The 18055-nt window shown below is 40.0% G+C and overlaps 1 protein-coding gene across 2 annotated transcripts in view; it reads right to left on the bottom strand.

Annotated features, from left to right (window-relative positions):
- ndst3 (N-deacetylase/N-sulfotransferase (heparan glucosaminyl) 3) overlaps nt 1-18055 on the bottom strand; it is a 48238-nt gene that overhangs the window by 25343 nt on the left and 4840 nt on the right. For both annotated transcript variants that reach the window (XM_080462649.1, XM_080462650.1), the window contains exons 3-5: nt 8665-8752; nt 7503-7657; nt 5287-5472 (exon numbers count right to left, since the gene is read on the bottom strand). In XM_080462649.1, coding sequence (XP_080318775.1) covers nt 5287-5472; nt 7503-7657; nt 8665-8752 — 429 coding nt within the window. The remainder of the gene's footprint in view (nt 1-5286; nt 5473-7502; nt 7658-8664; nt 8753-18055) is intronic.

Below are 18055 nucleotides of genomic sequence, written 5' to 3'. Positions count from 1 at the left end.
ACAAAAATACCCCCCAAAATATCACCACACCCTGTAAGAGCCACAAAATATGTGTGTATGTTATTTGTTCCTGTCATGATTAATTCAACCGCAATAAATGTTTTGGCTTCAAGACCTAATATTTGAGGTTTGCAATTAGCCTTGATCGTTACATTAGTTTCTAAATGTAATGACAGCCTTTATTTAAATGTACACACACATTTTAACACATGTATGCAATTAAAACAGTAAAGATGAGACCAGAACAGTATAAACAACCATGAAAGACTAATAGGATGTTAGCAAGTAGTGCTTAACAGCTGATAAATTAAATGCCTTTTCATTAGTTCATTAAATGATAAGAAGAGAAGAGAAGAGAAGAGAAGAGAAGAGAAGAGAAGAGAAGAGAAGAGAAGAGAAGAGAAGAGAAGAGAAGAAAAAGAGGGTCTTTATAGCAAACTCCTTGTGGAGCACTTCTCTGTGTGAAATAGAGAGTAAAGGCTGGAAGCGCAGATATTGGTTTATCTATAAAACACTGCAGAATCATTCACACACACACGCACACACACACACACACACACACACACACACACACACACACACACACACACACACACACACACACACACACACACACACACACACACGAGTGAGAAAGAGAGAGAGAAAGGAAGCGATGGAAAGAGAGAGTGAGAGAGAAGGCCACCACAGCCACAGACACTCAGCACTATTTCACCAAACCAATTATCCACAGAGCTATAGCTCAAACTGATATAGTACATTTTAAAAAGGAATACACACACACACACACACACACACACACACACACACACACACACACACACACACATTGCACAACCCCATATCTCAGTCTGATTTGTTCTGATACTGTGGGTCCAGTGGGTGGCTCTCAATCTGCTGACAGAGACACACAAACACCAATTTTACAGCCTTAAGACAACTTCCTGTCCTCCTCTGAACAAACAAAGATGGAGGCGCTGCAGAGGAGAAAGAGATTAATCGACAGAAATTGCAAGACCAAAATGGAAGTGAACAAATGTGAAAGGTAAAGAAAGAGCGAGGACATGAGCCATGCCCCAGAATGACCTAACAAGGGGTTGTGACGTTACAAGAATTATTCCAATCCAAAGGTCTATGTGCAGGTTTATGGTGAAGTGATTTGATTTGATGGTTAAATAAAATAAGGTGCTCATAAAGCCACACATATAAACCACCACACAAACTGGCTCCCGGAAGAAAAGAAAATGTTATGTTTCCCCAAGCTCGGTTTTGATTTTGTTTTCCCGACTTCTTAGCCTCCGTTGGCTATTTAGTCAGTGCAGCATGCAATGTCCCGGAGTAAAAGATTGCTGGCAAAACTTTCTGCAGTTTATTCAATGGAATTCGGACTGAGCAATGTCGCCCCAAGGTCTTTTTAATAGCTGCTGTTTTACATTCAGTCCTACCACACACGTGTTTCGTTTTTTTTTCTTTCAGCAAACAGCCCCCTGTATCCCATGATCTTAATGAAAATGACATCACAAGCTCTTGATCAGGAATGAGTAATCTGATTCGAAACTCCAGATTATAAAATAATCAACCATGGGGATAAAGCAATGTTTTTTCAATCAGAGTTTCTGAAATCAAGAATAAACTGCACATCGGGGCCAATGGAAGCATTTTTTAAGATTAAATGCAATTCAGACAGAATCTCCTTCAAACTCTGCAGTGAAGCCTGCTGTTCCTTTTGTTTTCAGTGGTACTGTGGGACATGTAAATTAATTATCTCCAACACAGAGGGGAGACCGCTGAGATCACCGGGACCAGAGCATCGTGATTCACAGATCTGAGGTTCAGCTGAGCCTGCCGTGGGTGATCCTACTATTTTCCTCGCCATCTGAACTGGCTTGCACTGTAGCAGGGCGGACTCTGTGGAGAGTCCTTACACACTGAAAAAAATAATTCTCAGTCATTTCCACAAACACAAACATAATTTGTTGAGTTAATGTAATTTAATCATGTCACACATTTCGATCTATTCATGTTAAGTAGATTGAATCCCATTTATTCATATTATCTGAACAACATGTATTAGAATGAACCATTTAACAACAAGAAAGTCAATATGCTCATGTTAATCAAACATATTTCTGATATGTAAACTGAAAAACTGCATAGTTGATTTTTTGGAGTGCAGAGTCGTACACAGTGTTTTCCCTTCAGTCTGCAGCCTGACTTTGAGAGAGCAAGCCACTGATCGAATAGTCTGACCAATTAAATGCATGATGTGTTTTTTCTTTTTGGGACTGATGTGGAAAAAATATTAAACTGGAAAAATAGAGGTTACCTTTACTGTATTTATTGAAAAAAGTAGTGATAACTTGCTCTGTTCTATAAAAGACAAAAGAGTGCTGATTACAATCAAATTAAGTGATTTTCGAGTGAGCGTTTCTTTCTAAATACTAGTCAGAACCTTCTCTGCTGATTGCTAGACATTTCTACTGTCAGACTTTTCTTCATTCTTTCTATATTCTTCTTTCGTCTTTCTCAGTTTTTTTTTTGATTTTTTATTATGTGTTGCAAAGCATTGAAAATGTGCCTTTGTGTAGTGGCATATTTTCGTGAATTCAATGATTCACTGATGCCTCTCGATACCTCACTATTGATATTGTATAACAACACATTATAGCCTGTCAAAAATTGAGCTTGTTATTGTGTTGAGAGGAAGAAGGATTAGGTGGCTGTCTTTTATGATGCTGTGACAAGACGTCAAGACATAAAAAGCTAACTTCTCAGACTGATTAGAAAATTGACATAGCTGTCTGTTCAAATTGTTTGTGCAAGACCCAAATATGGCAGAACAACTTGGACGGGTAATTTTGGTGTCAGATGTGATTGGTTTCTTATTCAATAAGGGAACAGTTTTGCATGATGACAAAGGGCCTGAATGACAAGTGAATGAAGAAGAGGAGGTGGAGGAGAGACAGAGGGAGGGAAGAAAGACAACTCGCTTCGGTGAAACGGGTGACAAAAGTTTTATTCCACCGCCGTCTCTGGCTGTGACTGATGATTATTTTAGAGGGAAATAAAAGTTTAAAAATGCTCTCATTACTAGATCTTTACTCCCTGACACACGCATCCTGTGTGTGGGTACAATATACAGAAAAGAAGAAGTTTTCTACTTAAACTGCATTAGGGGGCCATTAAACATTAAACTGAAGTGGAGCTGAGCCTGCTGCGGTGGAGACAAGGTCAAAGAATTCATATCACATAAATGCCAACACAAACACGTACAAGAGGTTACAAACCATGCACAGCGCCATCGATTTTCTGTTTAAGACCGCAAAAACAATCAGCACACAATTTACTATTCAGCAAACACTTATATGGACGGGCAGACAAGAGTCTGTAGCAAGATAATAGAATAAGAGCAGTTATTTAACATCGCCGCACCGAATCTTATAGGCAAATTATAATCAACATCTGAGGCAACTTTGACTAATCTGCTCTACAAATTTATAATTCATCGTTTTAATTTCAGTTAAATGAATTCAGCAAATATTTCTTTTTCCTTGGGGGCAAAAGATATTACATAATGTGTTAGCTTTGATGCATGTGCCTGATTCAAACGTGAATAATAACTTGCCAGAAATTCGTCAAAGAGGCCACAGTGTGGTTGTGATATTCATCGCTTTTTATCTGGACAACCTGACCCACCCCGTTTTGTCAGACAACAACACATCTGTGCTTTGTCTGCCCGGTCAATATCACTAAAATATGTCTGCATGGAGCACTGACTCTGACTTGTATCAAAGAGATCCCAACAACAAACAGCTGTGGAACAACTGGCGAAATGAAAACTCCTACTTGCCTGACAGAAGATAAAAATAGAGGATTAAAAAAAAAAAAAACACCACAGCAGACTGACACAATAAAAAAATGTGTAAATGTCTCTTTTGAAGGCATTTACCTGCACAAAAAGCAGACACATTTTTACTAATAGATTTCTAGACGTGAAAATATTAATCACTGTTTTTTCCCCCCACATTGATCAGCCATAACATTGTGACCACGGTTCTGACACCTTTCTACCAGAGAACACATGAGCTTCTGTAGCGCTCTGAGTTTATCTGCTGGACTGGATCACATGAACCAGCCTTCACTCACCACCAGCATCAACGAGCCTTGGCCACCCATGACCCTGTCGCCAGTTCATTGCTTTTCTTTCCATTAACCACTTTAAGATACGTCCCGAAGGCTGCAGACCGTGAACATCCCTCAAGAGCTACAGATTTGAAGGTGCTCTGACCAAGTCAAGCTGTAACAATGCCGTCCTTGTCACACTTTTTTTTTCCTGCTTCTAATACATCAAGTCTGAAAATGCCAAGTAAAAAAAAAAAAAAGTTTTTGGGGGGCTGGGCTATTTAAGAAAGACATCTAACTGTGATTTTACTTGCTATTTCATTTTTTTTCCATCTTCATGCAACATTGCTAGGATCCTTTAAATGATGTGTTTACCAAACTCAACACTATTCATGTTTTTTGTTGATAGTATTAAAAACCATGTGCATTGCTCACTGGACAACAGGAGCCTGCTTGGCTCAAACCTTTATACAGGACATTCGGTCTGCAGTGTATGACAATTGTTTTTTGGGTCCACCAGAGATAAATTTTGGTTTAAGTCTGACACAACTGCGTCACACGTGACCAAACCCTGAGTTTAGGACGGCCTAAAAATGGCCATAGTGTGAGCTTGCTGGAAGGTGATGTTTAAATGCTGATGAAAATGTGCTGTATTTCCTCTAGTTGCAATGACTTCACAACACTTTTTTTTTTTGTTTTGGTGTCTCTTTTCTCAAATCCCAAATAGTCCCAAATTAGTTTTGTTTCTCTGGAATTAACTCGGCTGGCTCTGCAGACACCATTATTACTCATGTCACTATCCATTTTGTCTGTTGTTTGGTAGGCGGATATGGGAGATGATTGGTTTGCAACACGGAGAAAGGCTTACTTCAATGGTTTAAATGCTTTGCCACTTACAGGTCAGAACCATGCTAATATTTGCATAAAGGAGCAGTGGGAGGAGGACTATCTTCTAAAATTGTAGCTTTTGCAATTTAGCAAATCGCAATGTCTCAAATCACAATTTGATGTTAAATTCGATTAATCTCGATGTCCTACATGTTGCACACTTCAGCTGTCTGGGAGTGATCCGTGTATGTTCAGAAAGAAATGTCAACAATCGTGCATTTTTGCATATGTATGATGATTAGGACATTCGCATACAAACAAGTGGCGTTGCCTCACCATTATCTGGTTGTGGATAAAGCCCTTGCGGTAGCGGGCAGGTTTGAGGTGGGGGTACTCCTCAGTGCTGGTGACCCGGATGTTCCACACTCGTCTCCAGGCCTCGTACAGCTGCAGATGTACTGGGTACACGCCAGAGTGGTGAGGAGCCACGGCGTAGCCCATGTCCACAGGGATGTTGTGCTCCTAGAAGGCAGGGGGCATAGACAGAGATACGGTCGGGGTTATATACATAAACACAAAAATCATGGCACCTTTACAACTTACAGACAAAGGACTCACATAAACACACAGAGCCCGGCCGTCTGACCTTGTGGGAGACGTACATGGTTCGTGCTGCATTTGTTATGATGTTGGCCTTCGGCTCGGAAATTAAAAAAATATATAGTTTGTGCTAGGCATGTGTATGTGTGTGAGTGTGAGGGTGGCTGGTTGCAGGGTGCATCCTGAAGACTGATGGTGTTGTCCTTTGCTCTGACACACACCTACACACACTGTCAAAGCCAAGCATCAGCAGTTGGGGAATGAGGGAGTGAGATATGTATGTGTGTGTACAACAGAGGTTGGCGATCAGCCTTTATGTTCACGTTCACCTTCAACAACATGCACCAAACCCCCCCGTCCTGTGTTGTATGAGTGACACGGCAATATTCCAATACCATCATCACACACACACACACACACACACACACACACACACACACACACACACACACACACACACACACACACACACACACACACACACATACATACACACATACATACACACACCTATAAAACACTGCAAAATAAAGTGCAGGGCAGAGAGCAGAGCAGAGGAACAAAGGCATTCAACCTTGTGGACTTCAGATTAACCAGGAGAGATTAAGCAGGGCTCAGGTGTGCCTGTCAAAATAAGTGCACCTTTCCCAACAGGTAAATTGCATTCTGTTCATTAATCAGAGGGAAAACTATTTCCTTCCACTGCTGCACCATGTGTCACATTAAAGTAATTTTCACAGGCAAGCGCTTTTACCTCTGATTATTTATTTCTAACGTGGCAATATTGACAATATTGCACACATGCATTTCATCTACATGACTTACTGAAGGACACTTTACCTGAATGCAGGACATCAGACCTGAGTAATAATATTTTGATGATTTAGATTTTTGATGTGACATACAACTATTCACACTAAATGTGATATGACGGCTAGAGCTAGTAAAAATAAAAGTAATGTACTCTTCTTGATCTCTTCTTCTTCTTATAGCTACTTATAATCAGAAGTTTAATTCTCAGCCATTAGAAAGGAACTTATAACGTTACAGTTTTTCTAAATCAGTAAGGCTCTTCAATGAGTTTTACTTTAGCTCTTAAGAACAACATTTTGTATGAAAATCACAATATCACATGTTTGCAAAATAATAGCTTCTCACTTAGAACACTGGATTGACGTTATTAGTTGTCGTTGTGATTTTTTTTTTAAGCTAAATTAAAAGGGACTCTCAAAACTCTTCTACACAAATGAAACTAAATGTGTAATTTGCTCAAAGCAAAACAAACAAAAAAAGAACCAAGTGCTGTGGAAAAATCAACTCATTGTTCTGAGGTTTTACACATTTTGAGAAAATAAATTCTCATTCAAGATATGAGCCAAACCAAATAAGGAAAAGTTTAATGAGTTTATGTAAAAACATAAAAAGAAAAAAAAAAAAAAAACATAAATGTGCATCAATCAATAAGACTCACTATAATCTAAAAGTTACATTATTGTAATGGGTTTATAACAAGCAACAACAGTTGTTTTATTTTTATGGAAATAATTTCAATTGTCCAGTGTTTCTGGCAAAAAAAAAAAAACACAAAGAGGCATTTCTAAACAGTTGTCCCACATTTGTGCAAAAATAGTACTCTACAGAAAACTGTTTTAATCCTCAGATAATAATTCTGAGAAATTTGTACATAGCATTGTAAAATAAAAATTGGGGCACTCTCTTCTGCCAATACTCCGAGTGAAGTCAATCAGTAGAAATCAAGCCTTTCAACCTGAAAACATCATGTAATCTGCCATGACAAAGTAACAACAATTACTTGCAGCTACAGACGTCCTTGAAGAAAATGCAATCATGGGAAACGGGAGTGATTGAAAGGACACACAAGAAGAAAACAACAGCGAAACAGACAGCTGCAAGAAATATGTAGGCTTGCCTGTGTTCCATTTCTAACTCACCAGAGCAAACTCCTTGTTGAGGACCATCTGCTCCAGCAGTGAGGACTCGTTGTGGAAGAGGTGAGGCTGCATGTGGCTCCACATGTGGGGGAACCACCAAAACTCATCTACATACTTCAGTAGTAGATCATCTCCTTCATCCTCCTCCAGTGTGCCTGCACAGACACACAGATACGAAACAGGGGGGAAAAAAAATAAAAATAGACAAAGAATGAGCCGAAACCAAGCAGATTGAGAGCAAGTTAAAGTTGCTGCCATACACTACTCCTCGCTGATGTAATGTTGTAATGCTAGGGAAAAATCCTCAAGCCTTCTAAAGACTGTGTTCCTAAAAAAGGTGGTCTGATACCATGGTGATGAAAAGTGATGCCATAGCAATAACAGATGGTATGGTAATGTGTTCCATTCTCTATCAGATTTCTTCTAATTATAATCGTGTTCAGTCTTTCTTCATTTTTTTTTCCCTTTCTAGCATATTCCACACCTTTGTTCTCTTGCTGCAGATTTAGACACTTTAACTGTTAAATCAATAAAATCTGTCCTTGGAGCCACAGCACAGCCCAGAATGCACCATATTATGTCACAACCTCATAAATATGCCTGGGTAAATATCATTCTGTAACTATGAATTTATGGATAATATATTTCTTTCATTTAATGATGACAGGATTCATCTTCTTAAAGGCAATAGTCAATTTTCTACAATAGATCAAAACAGTGATGAACAAGGTAAAAAGACTGTTTTATTATTGGTTATTATCAATCAAGGGACTGTCCATGACTGCCAAGGTAATGTGTTAAGCTGAAGGCATATTATGCTTTGGATTTATTCAGAAACCAAGGTCTCTTTGTTTGCCTGCTTCGAACCCCAGTACTCTGGATTTTTTTCCACAATCCTAAAATTCGAACTCATAATTCGTGAGCTGGACAACCGTGCATCCTGCCTCCTTGCAAATATCAGTGGGAATAAAGTACAGCACCTTGAAAAGTAAATGAAGGGATTATTTTTTTTTTTTTATAAAATCACTAAAAACACAAAACGAGGTGGTTTGTGTCATTTGCTTTAAAAGCCAATGACAGTTGAATTCAACATACTAATATTTTTCACTGGTGGGTGTGTCAATAGAGTGTTGATGTGTGAGAATGAAAATATAAATCAAACCTGTGTGGTAAAACTTTCCAGAGAAGCCCAGATTGAAGGTGAAGTTGGAGATCTGAGAGCGCAGCTGTTTCTGAGTCTCAAGTAGTGCCTGTGGATGGATGGAAGGAAGGATAGATAGACAAACATTAAAGAAAGAATTGCATTGAAATGCATAGGCGTTGCTCCCTGCATCAGGTCAATCTCCTCCCAATCTCTTGCAGATAAAGCCCTTATCTATCAGATATGAATCTTATGTCTCATGTATATTTAGGTCTTTACTCTTATCCCCCTCCTGCACCCAGAAGTCGGGCCATGCTCCTCCTATGCTGTGTCAGTGGTCGCAGTCACACACATGTCGTACACGTGGTGTCGTTGACCATTAATCTGTTACCCTGTGTCCTTCCAGTGGCTGTTCCTTCCTGTTAAGTCGTGCCAGTCCCTGATTTCAATACTCAAATTGGGATTTTCTTCACTTATTTAATGACTTCATTAGTTTACTGGCCTTTAAACAAAGACTCTGTAATGAGTGTTAACTAAAGAGAGTTGCAGACTCCGCACACATACACACCAATGGTAATGCGAGTTAATGAAGGTCAGTGCATTAGGAGCCTCTGGAGGGTGGACTAATAACCCCCCCCCCCACATACTCCTCCCTTCTCATCACTCTCTCCATCCATCGCTACAACCAAGTGAATACCTCTGCACCCCCCTCCTTTTCTTTTCCTCCCCTCTTTGTCTGTGCCTCCTCCTCTCTTTTTGGTTTTTCCTCACTTCTTCCATCTTCCTGCTTCTGAGAACCTGCAGCCCCCTCTGTGCCCCCCTTCCCCATTTCTCTTCCTCTTCTCCCACCCTTCTCCGAACCTCCATCTCTCCCCTTGCTTGCTCTGTGAAAATGTCACATTCTCAGGAGACAGGGCTGTTCTAATTTGAAAGGAAGGCTGAAGCGGTGCGGAGGATAGATCTCTCTCTCTCTCTCTCTCTCTCTCTCTCTCTCTCTCTCTCTCTCTCTCTCTCTCTCTCTCTCTCTCTCTCTCTCTCTCTCTCTCTCTCTCTCTCTCTCTCTCTCTCGCTCTCTCTCTCTCTCTCTCTCTCTCTCTATCTGTCTATATCCCTCTACCCTTGCACTTTCCCACCTCATTTTCTTTTTGCTATCACTTCTCACAGTTTTATCCTGCAAGTAATTTGTTTACATATAAAACTTTTACAATTCTCCTTGTATTTCAGTCGGGTGTCTCTCACTGTTGACTTCCCGCCACATGCCTACTACCAATTTTCGTCATGCTGCTTTTAATTGATCCCTAGACAACCTATCCTGATTTACAAGACCTGCGCAGCTGAAGTCAGAGCAATGAATTGGTTCCATGCAGTCTCCCCCTTCTCTTTATCCCTCTGTTTTCACCCTCTCAGTTCTGACCTATGTACTGTATCTTTAAAACTCACAAATACACAGACACACGCATGGAGCATCTTCATTAGCTCTAATCTAATGGTGTGAAGATGGTCGCATGCTGACAGATGTGCACAATTCCCTAATCTGATCCCGTCTCCTCCACATCTTAAACACGTACGCACGCACGCATGCGCACACACACAGGAGAGTGTGTGTCCACAAAGACTTAAGAATGAAATTAAGTTTGTAGCTGAGTGCTTTGCATTGTAACTCAATATACACCCCCCCCCCCTCGATGCGCTCGGTCGAAATGCATTATTTACGTGCGTGTTGGTATCTGTGAGTGCCAGCGTAGGTGTGTGTCCAAGTGTGCAGCATATTAGTTTAAATATCTCATTTGTATTCTGCAATCTAACATCCATAGCAAAAAGATAAATAAAAGACCCACATAGGAAATGTTTGCGGTGAGTCACAAGAGACTCAAAGCCACAAGCAGCCGAGCAGTTTCCTTTTTTTTTTCGCCTACACACGGTCAACATTTTGTCACCTCTATTTCTGACTCGGGATAATTATGTTTTTATTGTGTGGCAATGCCATTGTGCTCGGAAAACCATTTTTAAAACTCTACTTGTTGAATTTACAGATGGTTTCGCATTTGAGTGCGAGTGAAAGGAACTGCACTCCACTGTAGGGGGAAATTTGAAGCTGAACCACCAGAAAGCAAACATGGATGCCTTGAAATGGGCATTGTGAATGTGCAATTTACTCCATGAAAGAGTTTGTTGTTCGGCAGTCAGCTCTCAAATCGTTCACATCAGAGGACTAACCAACAAGGGGTCTTCAAAACACTCCAAACCCGAGACCACAGTGCATATCACAAAACTTTCCCAGGGAACAAATTGCTCACTGAGATTTGCTTTATCCACCAAATTTGGGTTATTGGTGGGATTTCAAAGAATTTAAAAGCTACAAACAACATAATACTTCATTATCTTTATATATCCATAGAAATCACCAACATATCAGTGATTTTCAAGTGTCTGAGAGAGATCTTCAAAAAGTGTGCACATTTCTGTGATGAAAACAGCACCCCCAACAGCTTCCCTCTCGCTCAAAGAGAGAGAGGGAAGAGAGAAGATTGAGGAGTGGACGACAACAGACAATACCCTTGTTAATGTTATATATACCGTTTACCGTTATCACACCGATCCAAACACTTTCCAATTGTTGTTAGATTAAACGAAATTGAGCAGCACTGTTTAGATATTAACATGATTTTCGAGCAGGTACATAAATTAGCAAAAGCAACAATAAATACAGAAGCACATGATTTTGACAGTTGAACAAATGATTGCAGAAAACAAGCAACAACAGCAGCACACCTCATTGATGAGGAATGGGAATGTGAGTGTGTGCGTGTGTGCGTGCGTGTCTTCATGTTCATGTAATATCCCAGACAACAGGCAGGGCTGTCTGTATACAAACAAACTCAAATGTAGTTTCGTCCTCTGGACATCACAACCTGAAATGTGAAAACATAATGTGGATATATGCATGAAGTTTGTTATGTATATAATATGTATAGCAGTTTTATTTTAGATGTGTGTATTTATGTGTTTTTTCAATTAAATTTTAACATGTTGCACTGTTCAGACAAAGGATGCTGTAATTTGTCAAATTACAAAAAATATATATATTCTATTATAATTTATCTATTATTTTTTACATTATTCATTCATTTGATTTTTCATCCATCCCAGAATCCATCTTCTACACACTTTATACTGTCCAGGAAGCAAAGTTGGGGTTTCTGGACTTTTGAATAAAAAATTGATTTTACTTACTTATTAAACTTATCTTAATAAATATCTTACCTTATTTATTATACTTTACTTCATTGTTGGTTTTAATGCATTTCTTCTAAAGCTTTAATTTATTTCTTTAGTCTGTATTTCTTTAATTTCTTTTCTTTGTAAAGCATTCATTGTGTTTGAATGGTGCTCTATAAATAAATTTGCCTTGCCTTGCCTTGCCTTGCCTTGCCTTGCCTTGCCTTGCCTTGCCTTGCCTTGGAGCGGATCCCAGCTGACTATGTGCAACCTCACCAATGAAAACTCAAAACTCTGTGTGACAACCAAACATTCCAAAACCAAACTAAATAGAAAAACTGCAGACAGGACGTGACTGTCATTGTCAGAAACCTTACTTTCCAGAAGAAAGAGCTTAAGGAAAGACTGACATCTCAGTGCAGACTATGGCCAACAATAAACAGAAGCACACTTCTTGGCCACAAACACCCACACCGAGCACATAACAAAACTCCAAGTCTGGCTCTGATATACAATGAAGTCTGCCGCTGTTTTTCTGAGGGTAACAGCAGCAGATCTTGGAGGATGGGGGCTTTAACCGATACAGAGCCAATCTGTCTACTCTACTGGATACTAAGCTCAAAGCTGAGAGTGGTTTAAAATTGGGCCATATGAGATACTTTATAAGAAAGAAGGGGAGATTTGGATTAGCAGGAGGTGGGACTATGTAGCATGTGAGAGATCTTGACAATCCGTGTGATGAAGGTAAACACACGCTGGGATTAGTGGTTAGTGATAGTCCTCTTTCCGGTGCCCAATCCCACAGCTTCCTAACACTGCTGGTGTCAGAAGCAATGCCAGTTAGTGTGTGTGTGTGTGTGTGTGTGTGTGTGTGTGTGTGTGTGTGTGTGTGTGTGTGTGTGTGTGTGTGTGTGTGTGTGTGTGTGTGTGTGTGTGTGTGTGTGTGTGTGTGTGTGTGTGTGTGTGTGTGTGTGTGTGTGTGTGTGTGTGTGTGACAGCATTCATGTGTTGGTGTGTATTTGCATGTGTGCATGTGGTAAGCGCTGGAAGAGGTGCCAGCTAGATGTTGGGGTTCAAACAGATGGGAGACAGACATCTGGACAGCTGGCATTCACTGGCTTTCAAAAACCCTTTACACCATCCACCTCTTCACTATATCCCCATTCTGTCATTCTCGCGCTTTTGCACTGTTTCTTTTCCTCTTTTTACGTTTCTTTCTTCTCACAGCCTTAAGCCTGGCTGGGATATCCAAAATAATAATAGTAATTAGAAAATTATAAATGTCCTAATGGGATTTTATGCACAAACAGAATTGAAGGCAAACAGAGAGCAGAAGAGGTTCAGCACATTCACAGGCTTTAATTCCTTTGTACGAGCGAGAAAAAAATTGTTCATTTGGCAACCTTACTGCTTTGTGTCTGCTTGTGTATGTCTCCGTATGTCATGCAAACACCAGACCAGCAAATTTAACTGGGTCAGATGAGCAAGAGGCACACCTCAACAGTTAATACCAGTCCTCCATTTGCTTACTTCTCCCCTCTGTCTCATTCCCGCTCTCACTTGTCAGATTCAAGACAGTGTAGCTTATTATATTGGAACATTTTACAAAATCATCTATTCACTCGCATTTACGTATCCAAGGTACTTGTGATTGCTTTGGCATCGCTACACTTACACTAAATTCTTCTTGGCAGCCCCTCAAGGATTTTGAGTTTCAGTGATTGCTGTGACTGCAAACCCAGCCTCATTTGGTGGAAGAAAATGCATGGCACTCAGCCACACTCCCAAGAGTTTATTTGGAGTAAAAGCAAGGGGACACAAAAAATGTTAATTAAACAAAACAGTTATTGAGAAACTTTTTTTTTAAGAAACACTTTCATTTGAGGATTGAAAACAACCTCAGGTTCCAAACATTGACATGTAATATGGAATTGAAAGCAGGACACAATGATTTACTCGTCTCACGCAGCTATATTTGATCCCTAATATAACACAGACACCACATCAGATGTTGAAAGTAATTCATTTTACCATTTCAAGATATATATTAGCTCGTTTTGAATTTAATGGCAGCAATAGATCTGGAGGGATCATCAAAGTCGTCGCATATCTTATATTAAGGACTTTTTTTCTGACATTTCTTCAGTTTTCACTCAGTGAAAACATAAAATAAGGAACATCTTCTCATCGTGACGTCTAAAACACTCCAAGTCTTTCAGTTGTTTTTGTTTTCTTACTTACAAACTGTTTCTTTCATCACATAATCATGTTGTCTTTCTTCTATTGTAAACACTATAGAGGTTTTATTACCAAGTAATTGCATCATTGCAATCATTTGTTTTTTGGTTACACCTTTATTTTGTCCCCCTTCATTGTTGGAGTTATGGTTGAAATAGCTTCCCTGTAAAGTTCTTAGCTCCCTGCAGGGATGACTGGGATCATTTAACTTCACCTGATCAGGGGGTATAAATGAGAGCAGATGTCAGGATGCATCCCGCTGCAAGCGTCACCCTGTTCTCTTCTTCCATCTTATATGTCATGTCTTTTCACTCTTTACCACCTACGACTTTATTATTTTAAAAGCCATTAGGAACCAATTCTCCAGCTTTCTAATCACGGCTGCATTAATTAAATGAATATCAACCCACAGATGAAACATTAGCACAAAATTGTGTGCTTCTTGTCACAAAGACCGAAACTCAATCGACTTCCCCCAGTTTTTTCTCATCTCTCCACTGATTTTTAAATCCTTCATCCATTGTTTATGTCTTTCTTCATTACTTATGTAATAGCATTTGGCAAAGTACTAGAATGATATGAAAAGAGCTTAGTTTGATTGACTTAAGCAGTAAATATGCATCATATTTAATTAGTTCTAAAGATTAACTCGAAGCAGGACTGCACAATAAATTATGGACGGATCAGGCAAAAACCTTCAGTGGGATCTGAAACGAGTGCATTTTATGCAATTCCATTTTGGTTTTCTTCTCTTTTAGATCAAACCAAAGTCGTGAAAAGGGCACAAGCAACACTTTCGCCTGGACATTCTTGCGCATTCATTTCAAGTGTGCTCTCTATGCGTTCTTGTCAGTCATATATCGCTCACTGTAGAGTGGTGGTAGAAAAACTTCCATCTTGCCGAGTTAGATTTTAAAGCCGGCTTTCACTTCTGGCCTACAGGCAATTCAGCATTTTATGGTTTATTAGCCCACATGAAAGTAGTAATTATTTCACTCGCCAAATTAAGCAAAGTAATGCAAATGGTGAAAGCTGCTCCACTGTGTCATTGGAGGCATATGTTTGAACTTTCCTTAAAATAGTACTATTCCTTTTTCAGAAGCACAAAACAGGGAATGGTGCAACATAACATTGCCAAAACGCAGAAGACTTCATCTGGTGTGATAGTAGTGTATAACTGTGAGTGTCCCGACACCCTTTTTTCCCACTGGTACTGCATTACTCCATTGTACTTAGTTTAAACAGTGGCTTGTTTTTCTAAACTTTGTTTGCTCTCCTAAAATTCAGCTGATACTGATACTGCCGCAGAAATCCACTACTGTCTCTTCAAAATGACAAACAAAAACAAAACAGGATGTCATGTGCAATCGAACATGATATTTTCAAAGCCTTTTCGAAGGAACACTGTGTTCAAATTGATATTTGATCAGGTGAAGAAATAAACTGTCTGAGATATTAAAATTGGTGGATTGATGCAAGATGCTCTGTTCCATGTTTGCAATGATGCAAGAAAGCAGAGGTGATTTAAATAATCGTTTTTTCAAACCAACCAGAGCACTCCAGTGAATTATTATCACCTTTAAGCGTTATTTTGCTACTCTGAAAGTCTGATTTAGGTGACAATATAAAGGTTTAAAAAAAATACAATAAAACGCCAGTAGTCTGAAAGAGACAGTGTAGGGGAGAATCAAGGGGAGATGAACTCATCACTCTTCATTGAGCCACAGCTTGTCTTCAGGTAGATCACTTTTTCAAACATCTAACATGGCAAATTATGCTAAGAGAGTGTACACCTTCCTTGGCTTCAATGTGAATTCACATGTGTGCGGGTGTCATCTAAACTTGGCTGACACCGCTGCAGAAAAACACCTTGGGGGAGGAAAAGAGCAAGAAGGAGTGGTGAGAAAGGTTCAGGGCGGAATACAAATGGGGCGTGGATACTGATCAATGACTGAGGCGAGGAGTGAATGAGGAGGAAGGTGACTGACGGAAGAGGAGGAGGTGGAAGGGGAGAAAGGTGGAGGTGATAAAGAGAGAACCGAAGATGAAGATCTGACAACACCCTAACGACCACTCCGACGGAGAGAAGAAGGAGAAAACCTACATGCATGAATTAAAAAACACAAGCAGTGGCGCGAATACCATTGATGGGAGTTTTTGACTGGCATCATCCCTCATTTTGAGAAATGTCATCGGTGGGGTGCCTCCCTGTGAATCATTTTAATAGAGGAAATACAGCTGTGTGTGTGTGTGTGTGTGAGAGAGTGAGCGTGCGAGCAGACAGAAGGGGGTGTAGGTATTGTTTGTCACCAGATGAACTCGTGGGGTGAGACTAATGAAGAGTGCAGAGAGAAGGAGGGTGGCATTTTAATTGGCCTCTCTCTCTTTCAGTTTCACTTTCTCATCTTCTCTCAGGCAGAACAGGAGATTGAATGTTGGCTTTTCGTTGGTAAGAGGGGATTTCTAACACTGGCCCTGCAAACACCTTGTTCTACTAATTGGTCAATAACAACCCCAGTTACATACTTTGATGCAATGTTCGACATAAGCTGTTTTTGAAGCACAAGGGATCAGAGCGGATTTACATTTTCACATTCTTAATGTGTCGTTCAAAATTATTCATTGTGAAATCTTTTTGCCATAGGGAGTATTATAGCTACTATTTGCTCATAAAATAGATTGTAATTTTACACAATTGGAATACCATTTTCAAAGCACGGCAGGCAATAATTCAAAGATGTTGTGATGAACCTGCCAAACTAAGTTTCATGGTCTGTAATGTCATCATGACCATGAATCAAGACTGTTCTGACCCAAATTTTCCATCTAAAACAGCTTACGTGTTTTTTCTCCTTCCATCTCTTCCCAAGCGAAGGCAAATCAAACCAGCAGGGGAAAGACATGCATGCCCGTGATCAAATAATTTCTTGAATTCTACAACCACTCATCTTTTTGATAATAATAATAATAAAAAAAGAGGCCATCTTTTCATTCGTCACCTTCACCCAAAGCTAGACATATGGTTGACATGTGGTCATTCAGCGTGAGTCATCCCAACAGATCTCCCCTGACGGCTTGACTGAAGGCAAAGACTTTCACTTATTCGGGCATCTGAAGACTGACAAAATATACTACATATATAAAGACACCGGGAGAAAGTGGTGAGGTGAACTTGTTGATCATATAATTGTGAATATGCGTGGAGTACCTCTGCGTACACATTTGTGACATAAAGCCTTCCTCGTACTGTAATCTGACAGGTCTACCGGAGGCTCTCCATCTCTGAGGGGCGGGCTGCTACAAATCATCATATTCCTGCTCCTTTGCTTCTCCTCCTCTGCTTCCCCATCTCCCTTCAGCATTTTGTTTTTCTGAAATCAAAAAGTTAGCTGCTAGCTCTTCCCCTAGGCACCGTACTCTACCTCCCTCTCTCCTCCAACTATTTTCTCCTCGGTTTCTGGAGTTGTCCTTCTCATGATTGCCAGCTACCCTAAAGAAGAGAGGCGAGCTGAAATGTGGAGGAAGTCGTGTCAATGTTTCAAGTAGCATCACTCTCTCTTTTTTTTTTTTTTTCTGACCCGCTCTCTATCTATCTTGCCATCTCCCCCCTCCTCTCCACCTCTTACTCCATCCCCATCTCTCTGCCCTTCTGTTATGGCACTGGTTCATCCTCATGTATATTTATGCTACAAAGCTGAAGAGTCAGGCAGACTTAAAATGAAAACTCCAACTAGAGAGCGCCTGTGTGCTCATTTTGTGAACGTGTGTGTGTGTGTGCAAGGCAACGTGTCGACTGTGAGTGTGCGTACATGAATATGCACTCTTTTATCCTTTTTTTGGATACAAGCATCTTTTTAACATTCAAGGGGGGAATTCCTCTCCACTTCACCACCCACTGCATTCCTGTTTTTTTGTTTTCTTCCAGTCACAGACAGGCGGCTCAGTTTTTGTCAGA

This window comes from Lipophrys pholis (assembly GCF_963383615.2).
Source record: "Lipophrys pholis genome assembly, chromosome: 5".
Lineage (NCBI taxonomy): Eukaryota > Metazoa > Chordata > Actinopteri > Blenniiformes > Blenniidae > Lipophrys > Lipophrys pholis.
The sequence above is the reverse complement of the archived record's forward strand: the minus strand, read 5'-3'. Positions and strand labels throughout refer to the sequence as shown.